This window comes from Vidua macroura, chromosome 19 (assembly GCF_024509145.1).
Source record: "Vidua macroura isolate BioBank_ID:100142 chromosome 19, ASM2450914v1, whole genome shotgun sequence".
Classification (NCBI taxonomy): Eukaryota; Metazoa; Chordata; class Aves; order Passeriformes; family Viduidae; genus Vidua; species Vidua macroura.
In genome coordinates, this window is record NC_071589.1 from 13,549,497 (window position 1) to 13,563,777 (window position 14,281).

General features: G+C 57.7%; 2 protein-coding genes and 1 long non-coding RNA gene across 5 annotated transcripts; 1 reads left to right on the plus strand and 2 right to left on the minus strand.

Annotated features, from left to right (window-relative positions):
• Window positions 1-1,448: 1,448 nt before the first annotated feature.
• On the minus strand, window positions 1,449-6,654 carry MAFG (MAF bZIP transcription factor G). 3 transcript variants are annotated; one of them, XM_053994382.1, is made up of 4 exons: window positions 6,633-6,654; window positions 2,973-3,034; window positions 2,489-2,884; window positions 1,449-1,933 (listed from the first exon to the last, which is right to left on the minus strand). In XM_053994382.1, the coding sequence occupies exons 2-4, from the start codon at window positions 3,006-3,008 to the stop codon at window positions 1,874-1,876; spliced, it is 492 nt and encodes a 163-aa protein (XP_053850357.1). In that variant the 5' UTR covers window positions 3,009-3,034; window positions 6,633-6,654; the 3' UTR covers window positions 1,449-1,873. The 3 variants fall into 3 exon arrangements, 2 of the variants coding, with proteins under 2 accessions (XP_053850357.1, XP_053850358.1); XR_008439971.1 differs by lacking the exon at window positions 6,633-6,654 and having other exon boundaries at window positions 2,270-2,884; window positions 2,973-3,060; XM_053994383.1 differs by lacking the exon at window positions 6,633-6,654 and having other exon boundaries at window positions 1,449-2,884; window positions 2,973-3,060.
• LOC128816620 (uncharacterized) lies at window positions 2,616-3,791 on the plus strand. Its single transcript, XR_008439972.1, has 2 exons — window positions 2,616-2,699; window positions 2,792-3,791. It is a non-coding gene; the product is annotated as an uncharacterized LOC128816620 (long non-coding RNA).
• A 2,436-nt stretch (window positions 6,655-9,090) lies between the features above and the next one.
• On the minus strand, window positions 9,091-12,144 carry PYCR1 (pyrroline-5-carboxylate reductase 1). Its single transcript, XM_053994935.1, has 7 exons — window positions 12,051-12,144; window positions 11,874-11,944; window positions 11,599-11,778; window positions 10,796-11,017; window positions 10,247-10,339; window positions 9,695-9,858; window positions 9,091-9,593 (listed from the first exon to the last, which is right to left on the minus strand). Exons 1-7 carry the CDS (start codon window positions 12,115-12,117, stop codon window positions 9,443-9,445), a joined length of 948 nt encoding a protein of 315 aa, XP_053850910.1. The 5' UTR covers window positions 12,118-12,144; the 3' UTR covers window positions 9,091-9,442.
• Window positions 12,145-14,281: the final 2,137 nt, after the last annotated feature.

Genomic DNA, 14,281 nt, shown 5'->3' on the forward strand with positions numbered 1-14,281 from the left:
AACAGGGACACGGCTGGGAATGACACCCCAGGACAACTGGATGCCTCTGTGTTCTGTAAAATCTCACTTCTTCCAGCCACCACACAACCAGCTGGAAGACCAGAGCCTGCTGAGTGCTGTGCAGTTTGTGGCCTGTGTGGTGAATGGCTGGAAGTGGCACATCAGACACTTCAGTTCAGAGAAGAGTCAGTCCAGGGCCAGAAGGGGGAAGTCTGGAGGCAATGTTCTAACCTGCTCCTCCTTTGGGAAGTTTACTTGGAAAAGCATCCCAAACAACTCCCTACACTCTATCAATCAGAGCAAAGCTGATCTCCTCCAGCAGGAAATCCCCATCAACTACCTGCTCCTCTCCCGCCACACTGCAGCTTTTCTCAGGCTGACCTGCTCCTCCACTCAGGTGACAGCACTATCAGTTCAGCAGTGAGAAACTTCCCAAAAACCTATCCAGGACAGCTGAACCTCGCCACTAGACAGATCTTCAGCAGCCAGGAGATCACATGGGCTTCCCCCTCATGTCCTGCTTCTCTAAAACTCAGTAAATCAGCTCAAATCTTTGGGAAGGGGAGAGGGGAGTCAAAGTGTTTGTGGAAATGGAGCCTGGCCACAAACAGCTTCTCAGCTGCATCACAGCTGTGAGTCTGAGCACTCCCCTAAAACCTCTGGGCAGAAGCCACCGCAGGAAGGACAGTGCTCCTGCCACAGCTCATGGGCCAGTCATGTGTAGAGAAGGGACTAGGGACTAGCCTGTCCCACGTTGCCACTCTTGTTGCAGACTTGCCCCTCTTGTTCAGGTGAGCCGTGAGCACAACACAAGTTCTGACCACACGATCTAATTCCAGAGCTAAATCCCATCAAGTCTTCTCCTAAACCTAGACAAGTCTCCCTTGCGTTACTTCTCTGACAGGTTTGCTGTAGGAGAAAAAGTGCAGCGTTTTTCCTCTCCAGATAACCCAGCTAACCTCTGGCTAACCCTCTGGATAACCTCTGGCTGTCCCTCTTAACCTGGCGTTGGCTGCTGAGCAGGAACTGCCCGTGCTCCCACTGCACACCTCAGGGCAGGCGTCGCTACCTCGCTGCACCAGCCAGCCATTCTTCTCCTCAAAAACTGCCTGTGCACCAGAACCCTTCTGGAGAATTCAGAGAGATTCCAACTCAATCCCTCAGTCGAGTTTAGGGAAAACAACAACAATGTGAAATGACAGCACATGGCAAAGGCACCAGCACACCACAGCGCCGCACGAGAGTTCGGGGAGCAGAGCGCCCAACACAAGGGGACACGACAGAAACTAGCAAGGTCAAGAATAAGTCACTTTTGGTACAATTGCAAAAAGATATCAAATAGGACTTGCCTCTTTTTTTGTCTTTTTCTAAGTTTTATAAATAAAGTCTGATAACTCTTTATAAAAACTAACCTCAGAGCCACAAACAGTTTGCGGGAGGTTCATGAGAAACTTTAAAATTATTTATTTATTAACTTTTAACTAGCAAAGTCTCTGAGAATATTTCCCCACTCATGTGGTCAAATATTCTCGCCTTCTCAGGTAAAAAAGCTGACTATAAATACGCTCTCTCTTCTGTCCAATTTTAAACTTAGATAATTTAATAATTCTTAAAATGATGTTTCTCTCTTTAAATAAAGGGCTATTTAACCACATAAACTGGTTGTGTAAACCATCACACTAGAGACACTTGATACCCTCAAAACACGGGAACAACTAGTGATTTTGGTCTTGTTCAGTGCAACACATTAGGCACAAAACCGGCCTGCAGTCAACACAGTACCGCTGCTCCCTTCTCCCCTCCGGGGTGCGGGCCCTGCGGGGCCGCAGGACCGCATCGGCGGGACACAGCAGCGTCCTTCCACACTGCCAGTTTACACAGCTAACGCCAGGGACGTCTGAGGGAAACCCACGGTTAGGGCACAGAGGCACACCTAGGAAGGAATAAAACCTATGACACAGAACACCCCAACTGTAACTACAGGTACCAAAGGAGACAAAAGCAGCAGGTTCAGGCGCTGAGATGCACCACCTGGAAGAGTCATGAAATAAAGCCTTTGGAAGTGACCGAAAATTAGGGTTCCCAGCCCCCAGGAAGAAAGCTTTCCTCGGGCCACTCCTCCACCCTTCTCTCAGCCACGCTGCACAGATTTTCTTTGGGTAGAAAACCAAAATCTCACAGTCTGTCCCCAGGGCACCCGAGGGCTACAGACTGCTGGGCGGGAAGCTCTGTCTGCACAGGACAAGGGATGCATCACCACTGCTCATACCAATCTGGACACAACAAAATAAACTGGAGCGATCAGCAGGCCAGTCCTGGGCCAAGTCAAAGGAACCCGGACCCGTGTGGGGAGGGCTTGTGCTTTGGGGATTCCAGGCTGGTTTTGTGCCTAACTGCCCTGCACAGACAAGCTCAGGCAACGCTCGCTTCACTAAGACCGGGCGTCCGTTTTGGATTTCACTATTGTGATGACACTAGTAGTAGCAACCTTGCCAGGGACGAGGGGCCCCATACTGGAAGCGAGAGGCCCCCGTGCAGGGGTCACGGGGCTCCGGGCCACGGTTCTGGCGAAGTTCTGGAGAGCCTCGTATTTGGAGCGGAGAGCATCAAGTTCCATTTTCATGCTGGCGTTCTCTGAGGCCAGCTTCTCCACTTCCTGCTGCAGCTCTGCCTTCTGCTTCTCCAGTTCCTCCTTCTGGGTAACGCGCTTCACCCTGCAGCTGGCCGCGTAACCCCGGTTCTTCAGCGTGCGCCGACGCTGCTTCAGCTGGATGATCTCCTCCTTCGACAGGCCCCGCAGATGCTGGTTCAGCTCCCGCACAGACATGGTCACCAGCTCCTCGTCTGTCAAGCTGGTCCCATTCTCGCCTGGCTCCCTCTTCACCTGGGAGAGAAGGCAGCACACACTTGTGAAACCTGAGGTGGATGCCCACACCCATCCCTGCACCCCTTTCCTCCACCCCCCGCGTTACCTTCAAGGCCTTGTTTCCTTTGTTGGGGGTCGTCATAACACGACAGCCTTGTCAGCTGGGTTCTGGAAGGGAAGGAAGGTCAAATTAGCACCTGGGGCACGGCAGAGCCCATGGCATTCCTCTGGCAGGGTCCAGCAGCAACGCCCCGTGGTGCTCCACATCCTGGCCCCTGCCGTGGAAGACAATCAACAAGCAGCCAGCTGAGCTGGACTCACAATGAGAGAAACTGCTGCCCTTCCATACCCCTGCTCCCATGGAGACTTTGTGGCAATGCTGGTTTTTGTTTATGGTGGGGGAAATTAAAGAACTAGGAGGAGTCAGAATACATGGAAGCCACATTTTTAAAAATAGCCTTGCAAGCAGCAGGCAGGGTCCAGAGCACGGCTGCTCCAGGCCAGTCATGCTGACTCAGCAGGCTGGCACTCTGCACCACTCGCTCCCAGCCTCATCCTTGTCCCTCCCAAGCAGGGCAGGTTACCTTAACACGCCCTTCCAACAGGTGCCCAAGCACAGCCCAGGAGCTCCCCAGTCCTACCAGACTCCAGATGCTCCCAAGGATGGTTCAGTAAGACATAACCCTGAGCAAGGGGTACAGGGCAAGCCTTGGACACATTGGAATTCCATCACAAATTTGGGCTGATGCCTCAGCAGCCTCCACCTCTCCCAGTCATGCAAAACTGACCCCAGTTGTAGCTCTTTTCTATGAGAAAGTACTCGTCAATCCCTGGCATGCCAGAGCCCAGAAACACCTTCTTCCTCCTTATCCTAAGAGCCAAGGTGTGCTCACAAGAAAACAAAGATTAAAGGTGTCAAAAATCAGAGCAGACTCCTTCCCTACCATGGAAGACAAGACTTCAGAACTGGTAAGAGCAATTCCCAGGCCTGCCTTACAGAGACTTATACCCAGGCTCCTGCTTCTTTCCCCACATACCTCCTCCCCTCAGGCTTTTCAGTTCAGGCTGCTACTACGCTGCCCAAGGAATTGATCCACACAGATAGTACCTGAGAGACAAGGCTGTGCCTCAAACAGCCCAAAGTGCACTCCCCACTCAGCCCAGGATTCCTGTGCAGCCTATAGCTGCCTCTGCCCCTTTCATCTCGCAGGTGTCAAACAACAGTTTTGTTTGCCCCCGCCTTACTCCCAGCAGGACTGATGTCCAGTTACAGACCAGAACCAAATGCACACATCAGCAAATATGACTTAGTGCTCTTTCAGCAGCCGTGGCACAGGCTCCCTACAGTGCATCTACGACCTACGGGAGGTGAGCAGGACTAGCAGTCCCCAGAACACCAGCAGAGATATTCCTGAAGCCTGCAGCCTGCCAGGAGCCAGGCTATTTATATATACCTAGAGGACAATGCTCCTTCCAACAAGATGTCTGCTACACCCAACCACACGTGCATGGGCACGGTCATTTGCTGCCCAAGGAAGGCAGCTGCAGCGAGGCAGGACAGGCAGCATACAAGCAACTGCTGCACAAAATCAATTCTTCCCTCCTTCCCAGACTGCTGTTTATTCCTTCTGTTCACACCTGGTAAACAACATGTCTGCTGGGAAAAGGGGAGAGGAAAGGGAATAGCTGGAGAGACCAACGTGCATGCCCCTGCAGCACTGCCGTGCCCCATCCTCTTGCAAGAGGACGGAGTCAAGGGCAGGTACGGTCAGTGGGACCACAGGAATTTGCTCGCCCTGTGGCACTAAAGAATTTACAGCTGCCTGGCTGCCACAGGCTGCCTTCATTACAGCAGACCCAAAATGGAACAAACAGGGCACACACCTGCTGCATCAGGCAGGGCACTGGGAAGAGTGCTCCTCAGCAGGCTGGGGAATGGCTGGCGCTGGCAGAGCTAGACACAGCAGAGGCAGCTACTCCTTCCTGCTTCTGCACTCTCTAGCACAACACCCTCTCAGGCAGGAGCCTCTCACGACAGCCATCAGAGCTGCAACAGGATTGTCCCCAAAAACCCAGTGATCCCACCTCTCCAAGGTGCAGCAACACGTAAGGCAGTCAGGAGAATGGAAAGAACAATCCAAAGAGTTTCCTGGGTCCCGTTTTAACTGGGCTGTTTGGCAGCTCACAAAGAGGACACCCAGAGAACTGGCGACATAGCGGAGACCAAACTTCGCCTTACTCTCCAGACTGCTGATAGATCAGCTTTTGATAGCTTCCTGAAGAAAGATCACACTGAAAAGTGCCAAACACTGTGGCTGCAATGAAGAAACTGCAGCCTCGACACATTTCCCCAGAGCTCAAAAGGCCTGAACTCAGCACAAGCACAGCCAATTCTCCCCTCAGCTCAGCGGCAGCACACGGGAACTGACAGCACCACGCATGATCCACCACGGGCCCTTCTCCACGCTCCTGATGCAGAGCCCTGCCACGAGCCCCGTGTAAACACGGTGACATCACCTGCTCCAGCGCAGACAGAGTGAGGGCTGCGCTCCCCCAGGGCCTCCACGGCTCTGGCAGGCACAGGAGTGTGGCTTGTCGGCAGCAACGGGCACACTGCACAGAAACACTCTCTCCCAGTGTGAATTTCATACTCTGTTTATTTGCTTGCTGGCAAATTGGCTCACACAGTCTCATCCAATGACTCCCCAAATGACCTGTGTAGCCAAGACAGCGCCTCCTCTGTTCCCCACCCTGGGGGTCCCCGCTGAGGTCATCCAACCCTGACCACTTCCACAGCAATTTTTTCCTCAAGGAATCTGCCCACCCAGCTGGCTTTAACTCTACTCACGCCGCTAAAGCAACGGGCCAGCTCCGAGAGACTCCCTCCCACCCTTGGCAGTGCCCTCCTCCGACCACACAGCTCACATATCCCGGGCAGCCAGAGACGTGCCCAGCTCTGAGCAGCGTGACCGAGCCGTGCACAGCACAGGCGCACCCAGCCCCTCCGTGCCGGCCTCCCGCGGGAGCGGAAACCCACCCCACCGGGGGGACACTGCAGCGCCCAGCACCGGGCAGCCCCGACGGAACAGAACCTCCACCGCACGTCTGCAGCCACCGAGGACAAGGTACCGACTGCAGGCAGCGGGGCTGCGCTGGGAACCGGGCGAGACGCCCCGATGGCTCCTCACCCTCCCGGCCCCCCCGTCCTCGGGAGAAGAATGACAGACCACGGCGAACACCCGCGGCGGGGGGCGGCCGCCCGGCGGGAGAGGGGGAGCCGAGCCCCGCCGGGGGCGAGGTCGCACCCGTACCGGCGGAGCCCGAGCGCCCGAAGGTGCGGCGGGGCTGAGAGCGGCAGGCTCGGCCTGAGAGCAGCCGGTCTGCAACACGATCGGGGCATTCGGCAGCCGCGGGAGGGAGGGGCCGGATGCGGCCGCGACGCCTGCGGGTGGGCCCGGGAGGCGGCGGGCGGGGCGGGCAGGCCCCGGGCCAGCGCCCCGCGCACCTGTTGCTCGGCCGCGGAGCGGGGCCCGGACACGCCGGGGCGGGGCGGGGGCCGGGCGGCGCCGGGCAGGCGCGACCCCAAAGCCCCGCCGTGAGTCAGCGATGGCGGCCCCGTCGGGCACCCGCCGACCCCGCGGCGGCCCCGGCCACCAGCCCGGGGCCCGCCGTGCCCGCCCCGCCCCGGCCCGCCCCCGGGGACCGGCCCGCCCCCGCCCCGGCCGGTGCCAGGGCCGCGCCCGCCCTCGCTGCCGGTGGCGCTCACCTCCTGCCGGGGCCGCCGGGCCAGGCCAGGCCGGGCGGGGCGGGGAGGCCGCGCTGGGAGGGACCGGGACTCACGAGCCGCCGCCGCCGCCGCTCACGGGCTCGTCACGTGATATTTGGGTCACGTGGCTCCATTCATGAAGCGCCCGGCGCAACCGCCCCGGGCCTTAAGGGGGCCGCGCTCCGCGGGGCACCGGGACAGCACGGCCCGACCGGCCCGGCCCGGCCCGACCGCCGCTCCGCGGAGCACCGGGACGGCACGGCCCGACCGGCCCGGCCCGGCCCGACCGCCGCTCCGCGGGGCACCGGGGCGGCACGGCCCGACCGGCCCGGCCCGGCCCGGCCCGACCGCCGCTCCGCGGGGCACCGGGGCGGCACGGCCCGACCGGCCCGACCGCCGCTCCGCGGGGCACCGGGACAGCACGGCCCGACCGGCCCGGCCCGGCCCGACCGCCGCTCCGCGGGGCACCGGGGCGGCACGGCCCGACCGGCGCTCCGCGCGGTGCCGGCGGCTCCCGCCGCCACGGTCGAGTTCCCGTCCCGGGGCGAGCGCTGCCGCTCCACCAAAGGACTGGGTCGGCCGCGGATCAGCCCCCGCCACGTCTGGCAGCAGCCGCCGGCCTCCAGCGGTCTCCCCGTGGCACATCGCGCGTTTCAGAGCGCGCAGCCCCTCCGCCCGCACCGGCGGGGCCCTTGGCACCGGCGGGGCCCTTGGCACCGGCGGCTCCGCGCTCCTTTGAGCTGCCCCGCGGTCCCTCGGAGCCGCCGGCTCCGTGCGCGGCGAGCCCTGCCTGCAGCGGTGGGGCCGGGACCGCCGCTCTGCTCCCAAACGCTGCTTTCCCGGTCACGCCGGGCTCGCCCCAGGTGTGTTCCCGGCCCTCTTGCTACGGCTTCGGGTCCGTGACACTCACACTGGTGCCTGCTGTTTGCTGCCATGCTGCAGGCAAAGCAGGGAGGACAAGATGAGCGTCCCAGAGAAGGGCGAGGGGCAAGCGGAAGGTGCAGCAATGAAAGGGGGCACAGGTTAAGGAGAAACTGCCCCGAAGGAGCAGCAGGGGCTTGGCTGGGCCCGGATCCAGCTGCAGCACCGCTGCTCTCTGCTCTGTGCACAGGGGATGCGACCGCACGCCTTGCAGGGCTCTTGTAGCCCCTGATGGGCTGGGTTTCCACCTGCTCTGGTGGCCAGCTCAGTTACAGGTCTACAACGATCTAGAAGTTCATCTATAGCTCTGTGTCTCTGGGAGTACCCAGGGGCACCCCCTTCATCTCCTGGCAGAGGGGCTCAAGCTCAGGCATCCATTCATTCTGCATCCCACTTTTTCAGCCAAGCGGGAACTCTTTCCACAACACTTCCTTGCTTTTTCCATCAGGCAGTACCTCATCCATCTGACTTCCAGCTTGGCCTGTCTGCACAGGTATTACAGATCCTGAGCAGGAACGGGAGGAACATGTGACACCCAAGGGCTCCTGACCTAGTGGCCACTGCCAGTGGCAAGGGATACCCCCAGTCAAAACAGTTGGGATTAGCCACAGCTCTCATCAGAAACACAGTTTTTTATGTAAAGAGGGAAGAGGAGTAACCCTCTGTTACACCTATAGGGTCATACCTTGCTGGCAGCCTAACACTAAAAATGCTTTACCATCAGCAGCGCCTCAGAGACAGCAGGAAATGTAAAAACACTACCCCTCCACCTGCCAAACCACCCAAGCAAGGCCGGCAGTAAAGGAGGGGCAGTGAGAGGTCAGAGCTCCCCAAACCAGACTGAGCAGAGAGAAGGGGCAGCTGCTGGAGAGAGAAGGAGCACGGTCCGATGTTCATGCCTCCCTGAGGGGTGGGAGATCGGGCAGAGGCACTTGGTCTGTTCCAAGAGGTGATTCTGGGCCCAGCCCCCGATGCACCACGGAGTTTGTGTGGCAGCATCTGCTCCAGCTAGTAACAGCAGTGACAGGACATAAGCTCTGACAGCACATGCAAGATGGGGCCAGAGAGAATTAAACCTTTGAGACAAAAAGTTCTGAAACATCTTTAAAAAATCCTGTTAAAAAAATTTCTGCATGGGACACCACAAACACTGCTTGAGTCCTGGAAGTACCCAAGGCTTCTGGACAAATGATTTCCTTGACAAAGCTCTGATGAGAGCATCACCCCTGCCCAAGAAAATACCAGCGCCAGGGACAGCTCACCAACCCCACTACAGGTTAAAGACCCTCTGCTACAGCTGCTGCAAGCCACAAGCCTGGTACAGGGGACACCAACGTGCTGAGTGAGCGCTTTTCCTTGGACAAAAGAGAAATAACACAGAGAACACTAATGGTTGTGGCTTAGGAATGGTATTCCCTGTATTTCAGTTCCCACTGAAATACTCAAAACCACATGCTGCTCACTCACTGCCCTCTTGTCCCTCCCTGTGGTGGGCTGGAGAGAGGAGAACTGGAGGCACAAAAGGTAAAGATCATGGTTTGCTACAAGAACAATTTACTGGAAGCAGTAATGAGAGAAGAAAACAAATAATAACAGCAACAATATTAAGAAGTGTAGAAGAGAGGTGAAGGATTCACACGCCATTGCTCACCACGCGTTACTCCCACAGCTCGCTTCATGCAACCAGCCAGAAGGGACCCCTTCTCCATCCCCACCCCTCTTCAGCCCCTCTCCCCTGCTGCAACTCCCCCCTCCCCTTTGCCCATGTGTATGCTGAACAGAATAACCAGGGTCCTGGCCACGACATTCCTGGCTACTGCAAAAATTAACCCTGTCCTGGCTGCAGCCAGGACATTGACATTCAGCACTGCCAGAATACAGCAGTCTGGTCAGTTCTTCTTGCTCTTGCTGGTGAACAGACTGACTTTGCTAGCAGGTGCCACAGAGAGAGAAGGAGACTCCAGCTTCACCTTGTCCAGCAACGTTTTCTTTATGGCTGCTGGGGAAATCTTCTCTTGGTCTGCCAAATGCTGCAGCTCCCTACAATGGGGTAGTGGGAGAGGAAGACATAGAAAAAATAAGATGGGGAGGGTGGTGGGGGGCAAGTCTTGCAATCTCTTTAGGACTTCCCAGTTGCCCACCTCGTCCGGATACAGGAAGCCTCCACAGCATTGATGAGGAGCGAGCGAAAGCCACCACTCTCCAGGAAGTGCAGGGCATGGATAGTGGCTCCCCCAGGGGAGCAGACATTGTCCTTCAGCTGACCCGGATGCTGCTCAGATTCTAACAGCATTTTGGCAGCACCCTGTAGCAAGGAAAACACCTGCCAGAGTTCTGACAGAGGAAGCCACTGTCATACACTCCTGTTCTCCACTGCACAGAGCAGCACCAACACTCACAACAGGCAAACCTGGGCTCCTGCAGGCTGCCAAAACACTTCTCGGAGCTGATGAGGCCTGCAAAGGAGCAGAGTTTCCCAGGCCCCAGCTCCCACACCACCAGCAGCAGATTGCTGCGGACACTCCCTACAGCCCCTCACCAGGAACCTGTGGAACCTGTGTGCATTCAAACCAAACACATTCTTTAAAGCAGATTCTGTGAGAGGACCGAGATAATTTCAAACTGTGATGTGCAGATTCCTCTGCAAAGAGCAGGCACAGACTCAGATTTGTTATGCAGGAGGTAATACTGACCAGCAAAGCCTGTGCTCCCAGTCGAACTGCCAGCCTGCGGGGAAGGCCCATCTTTACTCCTCCATCCGCAAGAGCATCCAGGGCAGTGAATGCCTGAGATCAGAGAGGAAGAAGGTGACTGAAAGACTGCTCCAGGACTGCTAAGTCTTAGGGAAGAGAGAATCCAGGCCTTCAGAACTGTTCTGTGACTCCCATCACTCACAGACTTGACAAAAGCCTCCCCCTTTCCTTCACGGATGCCATGCCACTCGTTCCAGCTCAGGAGTGGGGGGAATGGGAGAAATTCAGCTTCTGCATCATGCAAACTACAGGCCCAAGTTTTGCAACATGGACATGTGGACACTGCACACTGGCTATGGACTTCAGACTCATCTGACTCTTAAAAAATATTTCCTGCTGTCCCAAACTGGACACCTGGAATACATGTCCCATTGCAAATATGGGTGATGGGGGGAAAAAAAATGACAAGCTGAAGTTGCACAGACTTTATGGCAGGCAAATCCAACTGCTCTCCCTAAGACTGGCACTAGCTGAGGAAACAGCACATACATACGCAGGGCCACTGCCACTGAGCCCCGTTACAGCATCGATGAGGTCCTCTTCCACCTCGGTGCAGAAGCCCACGCTGGCCATCAGTTGTTCCAGAAGCTTCCCATCTTCCACATCCGCATGAGTTCCAGTGGCATAGACTGTAGCACCTTCCCGGACTATCACAGGGGTGTTGGTCATGCACCTGATCACTTTTGGTGTGGGGCAGAAGGTAGAGAGTTTCTTAGGGCAGAAAATAATTGAAGATAGAAAGTAAGGAAAAAAAGAAAGAAGGGAGAAAAATGAGCTTTAGTGCATATTTTTCATCAAAGGGCTGTCCAGGAAAGGACCCCCCCGGGGCAAGAACAACACAAGCAGAAGGAAAAGAGAGACCTGTTTATCTCAAATGTCCTGCTTTGAGCCACAGCAGCCCATCCGTGAATGTGAAGCCTTAGTCAGTACCAGCAAAGCAGGAGCTGGGCAAAGTCAGGTTGGACACAGTATCCCAAAGGCCTCAATCCCACATCAACCCACAGATCTCCAAAACAGCTCCTGCAGACACTTAGATAAAATCTGCAGAAATTCAGGGGAGATGACTCACTGCTGTTAAAAGAAACATGACCGGACAGCACCTCGCGAGAGAAGAGCTGGATAAAACCTCTAATAGCATTTGCCGATGAAGACAGGCAAAGGTGACCAAAACCAAGTTTTTTGCTGCTGTGTGACTTTAGTCCTGAGTAGCACAAGTCCGTCCATCGGCTCCTGGGGGTCAGAGGAGTGGAAGCGGCTCGTGGCCGGCCCGGCACGGCCCGGTCCCCTCTCACCTTCTCGATGGAGCTGATGGTGACGCCGGCCGCGCAGGACACCACGATGTGCCGGGCCTCGATGTCGGGGCCCACCTCCTCCAGGATGAAGGGGATGATGGGTGGCTTTACGGCCAGGAAGAGGACATCGCTGCTCTTCACCGTGTCCTTGTTGCTCACCGTGAAGTTCACTCCCATTTTCTGCACCGTTTTGGGGAGAAACGGGACCGCTCAGGCCCGGGACGGCCCGGGAGGGGAGCGCCGCCATCCGGTCCCCGCTACCCCGCCGCACTCACCCGCAGCCCGCTCACGGTGGGCAGGTCAGTGTCCGGGGAGCTCGCCGTGATCTTGTGCGCAGCCAGGACCCCTGCGAACGACCCCGCGCGTCAGCCCCGGGACGGGCACCGCCCGCCCCGCGCCCACCCGCCCCCATGGAGCCCCCGCGGGGCGAAGGCGCGCTGCCCCGCGCGCACCTGCCGCGGTGAAGCCGCGGGCCAGGGCGAAGGCGAGCTGCCCCGCGCCGATGAAGCCCACGCTCATTGCCGGTGCCCGCCGCTCCCGCGCCCGCCGCTCCCGGCCGCGCCGCCGCACACGTGGCCGCGCGCGCACGGAGGCCGGGCCGCGCGGCGGGACGCGGGAGCGCGGCCAATCGGCGCGCGGCGGGGCGGGGCGGCGCCGGTGCTCCGCCAATCAGCGGGCGGGGGCGGGGCCGGCGGCGCGGCGCTCGCCGGCGATTGGGACAAGCGGCGGCCGGTGTTGCATCATGCGCCGCCCGCGGGGCCCCGCCGCGCCGCCAGGCGGCGCCCTGCTCCCGCCATGATCCCGCCGGCCCCGCCCGGCCCCGCCCGGCCCCGCCCTGCCCCGCCCTGCCCCGCCCTGCCCCGCCCTGCCCCGCCCTGCCCCGCCCTGCTCCCGCCCTGCTCCCGCCGGCCCCGCCCTGCCCCGCCATGATCCCGCCCTGCTCCCGCCCGGCCCCGCCCTGCCCCGCCCTGCTCCCGCCCTGCTCCCGCCGGCCCCGCCCTGCCCCGCCCTGCCCCGCCCTGCTCCCGCCGGCCCCGCCCTGCTCCCGCCGGCCCCGCCCTGCCCTGCCCTGCTCCCGCCATGATCCCGCCGGCCGCGCCCTGCCCCGCCCTGCTCCCGCCCGGCCCCGCCCTGCCCCGCCCGGCCCCGCCCTGCTCCCGCCATGATGCCGCCCTGCCCCGCCCTGCCCCGCCCTGCTCCCGCCGCCCGCGGGGCCCGGCCCCGGCCCCGGCACCGGGGCGGGCTCCGACAGAGCCCGGCGGCCCCGGGCTGTGGAGCGCCCAGGCCACCGTGAAGGGTTCCTGTAAAACCCAGGCGGCAGGCAGTGATTTTTTTCCCTAAGTATCATCTTACCTCACTTCTTTTTTTTTTTTTTTTTCTTGTTTCATATTGACAGAAATAAATTTCAGTGTTTTTTCCTTTGATAAATATTCCTAAACGATGATCTTTTGTGGATACTGAACCCCTTCCAAAAAAGAAGGGGAAAACCCAACCCAAGCCCATTAACAATTCGGATTTTAATCTATCCATGCTGGAATCCTCTGGGTGCTGTCTAGATTGGCTGCAGGCACAAGTCTATAATTAATGAACACACAGAAATCCTAACATTACCAGAAGTTTACCAAATCCTAACAGTTTACCAAAAGAGGTTGGGAATGGTTGGTGACTGGGGCAACCTGGTCCATGGGGAACTACTTGATCATCATCTATTAATTAAGGGGGGAGATACACTCTGGAAATGGAGGGGATTTGGTGAACTGAATCATGACAGAGCGGGTTGGTAAATCCTGATGAGTAGATATCAGATGTTCTCTGCTCTGGATTGGGCAATCTCATACTTTCCAATGGATGGGGAATGTTTTAACCACTGAAGCATGAGGTTTTGATTTTTTTTTTTCTCCTAAAAGAGAGGATTGTTGTCCACACAATCTTTTTTTGCCATTTTGACCATGTTCACATTTTTTGCTCAGCCTTTGGCTGGCAGATGAGAAAACTAAATCTGAACACGCTGTTCTTGGCAATGACTTGTGTTTCCACTCCTCCAGTCAGTGGAATCATGATTTCCATGTTAAATTCTCTTTCCCCTTATTGTGAAGACACTCAGTTTTGCCCTCATTGTCTCCCAAGTACCAGTTTCTCTCTGGCCCTTTGACCCTGGCTCGGTGTAAGTTGCATCATGGCATTGTCAGATTTTACCATGTTTCTGCTCTTGCTCCAGCCTGGTGCAAAATGTTCCCAGCAGGAAGCCTGGCTCAGCCACATGCTATCAGCCAAGGAGCCTTCCAGCAGCTGCTGCTGCCTGAGTCTGGTAGTGTCCTCCCTGGGGACAAGCACCCCTGCCTGGGGCTCCTGCTGACCCCCAGCCCCCCCAGCCTCCCAGAGCCACCCCAGAGCCTGCAGGATGGGGCTTTCCTCAAGCAATGCTCCTGGGCTCACTGGGTTGGATTTTATAACAAAAGCCATGGTCCTTCACAGGCACCTGTTTGGTTTTTAGTGATCTGAAATAACAAAAAAATAATAATAAAAAAAGTAATTTTCAAGTGTTACACAGCTTAATTTGTCCGTATTGATGGGTTTAACAGGAATACATCATAAATGCTCAAGGTCCCTTTGTATGCAGTGGCTCTTGTAAATTGACTCCTCCAACACAAGTGGATTTCCTTTCCCGAGTTAGCATTTTGTT

Excerpts from the sequence above, each read along its gene's own strand:
- MAFG (XM_053994382.1), bottom strand. The coding sequence starts at position 3,008 with ATGACGACCCCCAACAAAGGAAACAAGGCCTTGAAG. Across the intron at positions 2,885-2,972 it reads AAGGAAACAAGGCCTTGAAG|GTGAAGAGGGAGCCAGGCGA; the intron begins GTAACGCGGGGG and ends CTTCTCTCCCAG. Across the intron at positions 1,934-2,488 it reads GGCCCCTCGTCCCTGGCAAG|GTGTGCCTCTGTGCCCTAAC; the intron begins GTTGCTACTACT and ends ATTCCTTCCTAG.
- PYCR1 (XM_053994935.1), bottom strand. The coding sequence starts at position 12,117 with ATGAGCGTGGGCTTCATCGGCGCGGGGCAGCTCGCCTTCGCCCTGGCC. Across the intron at positions 11,018-11,598 it reads CCATCAGCTCCATCGAGAAG|AAACTCTCTACCTTCTGCCC; the intron begins GTGAGAGGGGAC and ends TTCTGCCCTAAG. Across the intron at positions 10,340-10,795 it reads GTGGCAGTGGCCCTGCGTAT|GCATTCACTGCCCTGGATGC; the intron begins GTATGTGCTGTT and ends CTCTGATCTCAG.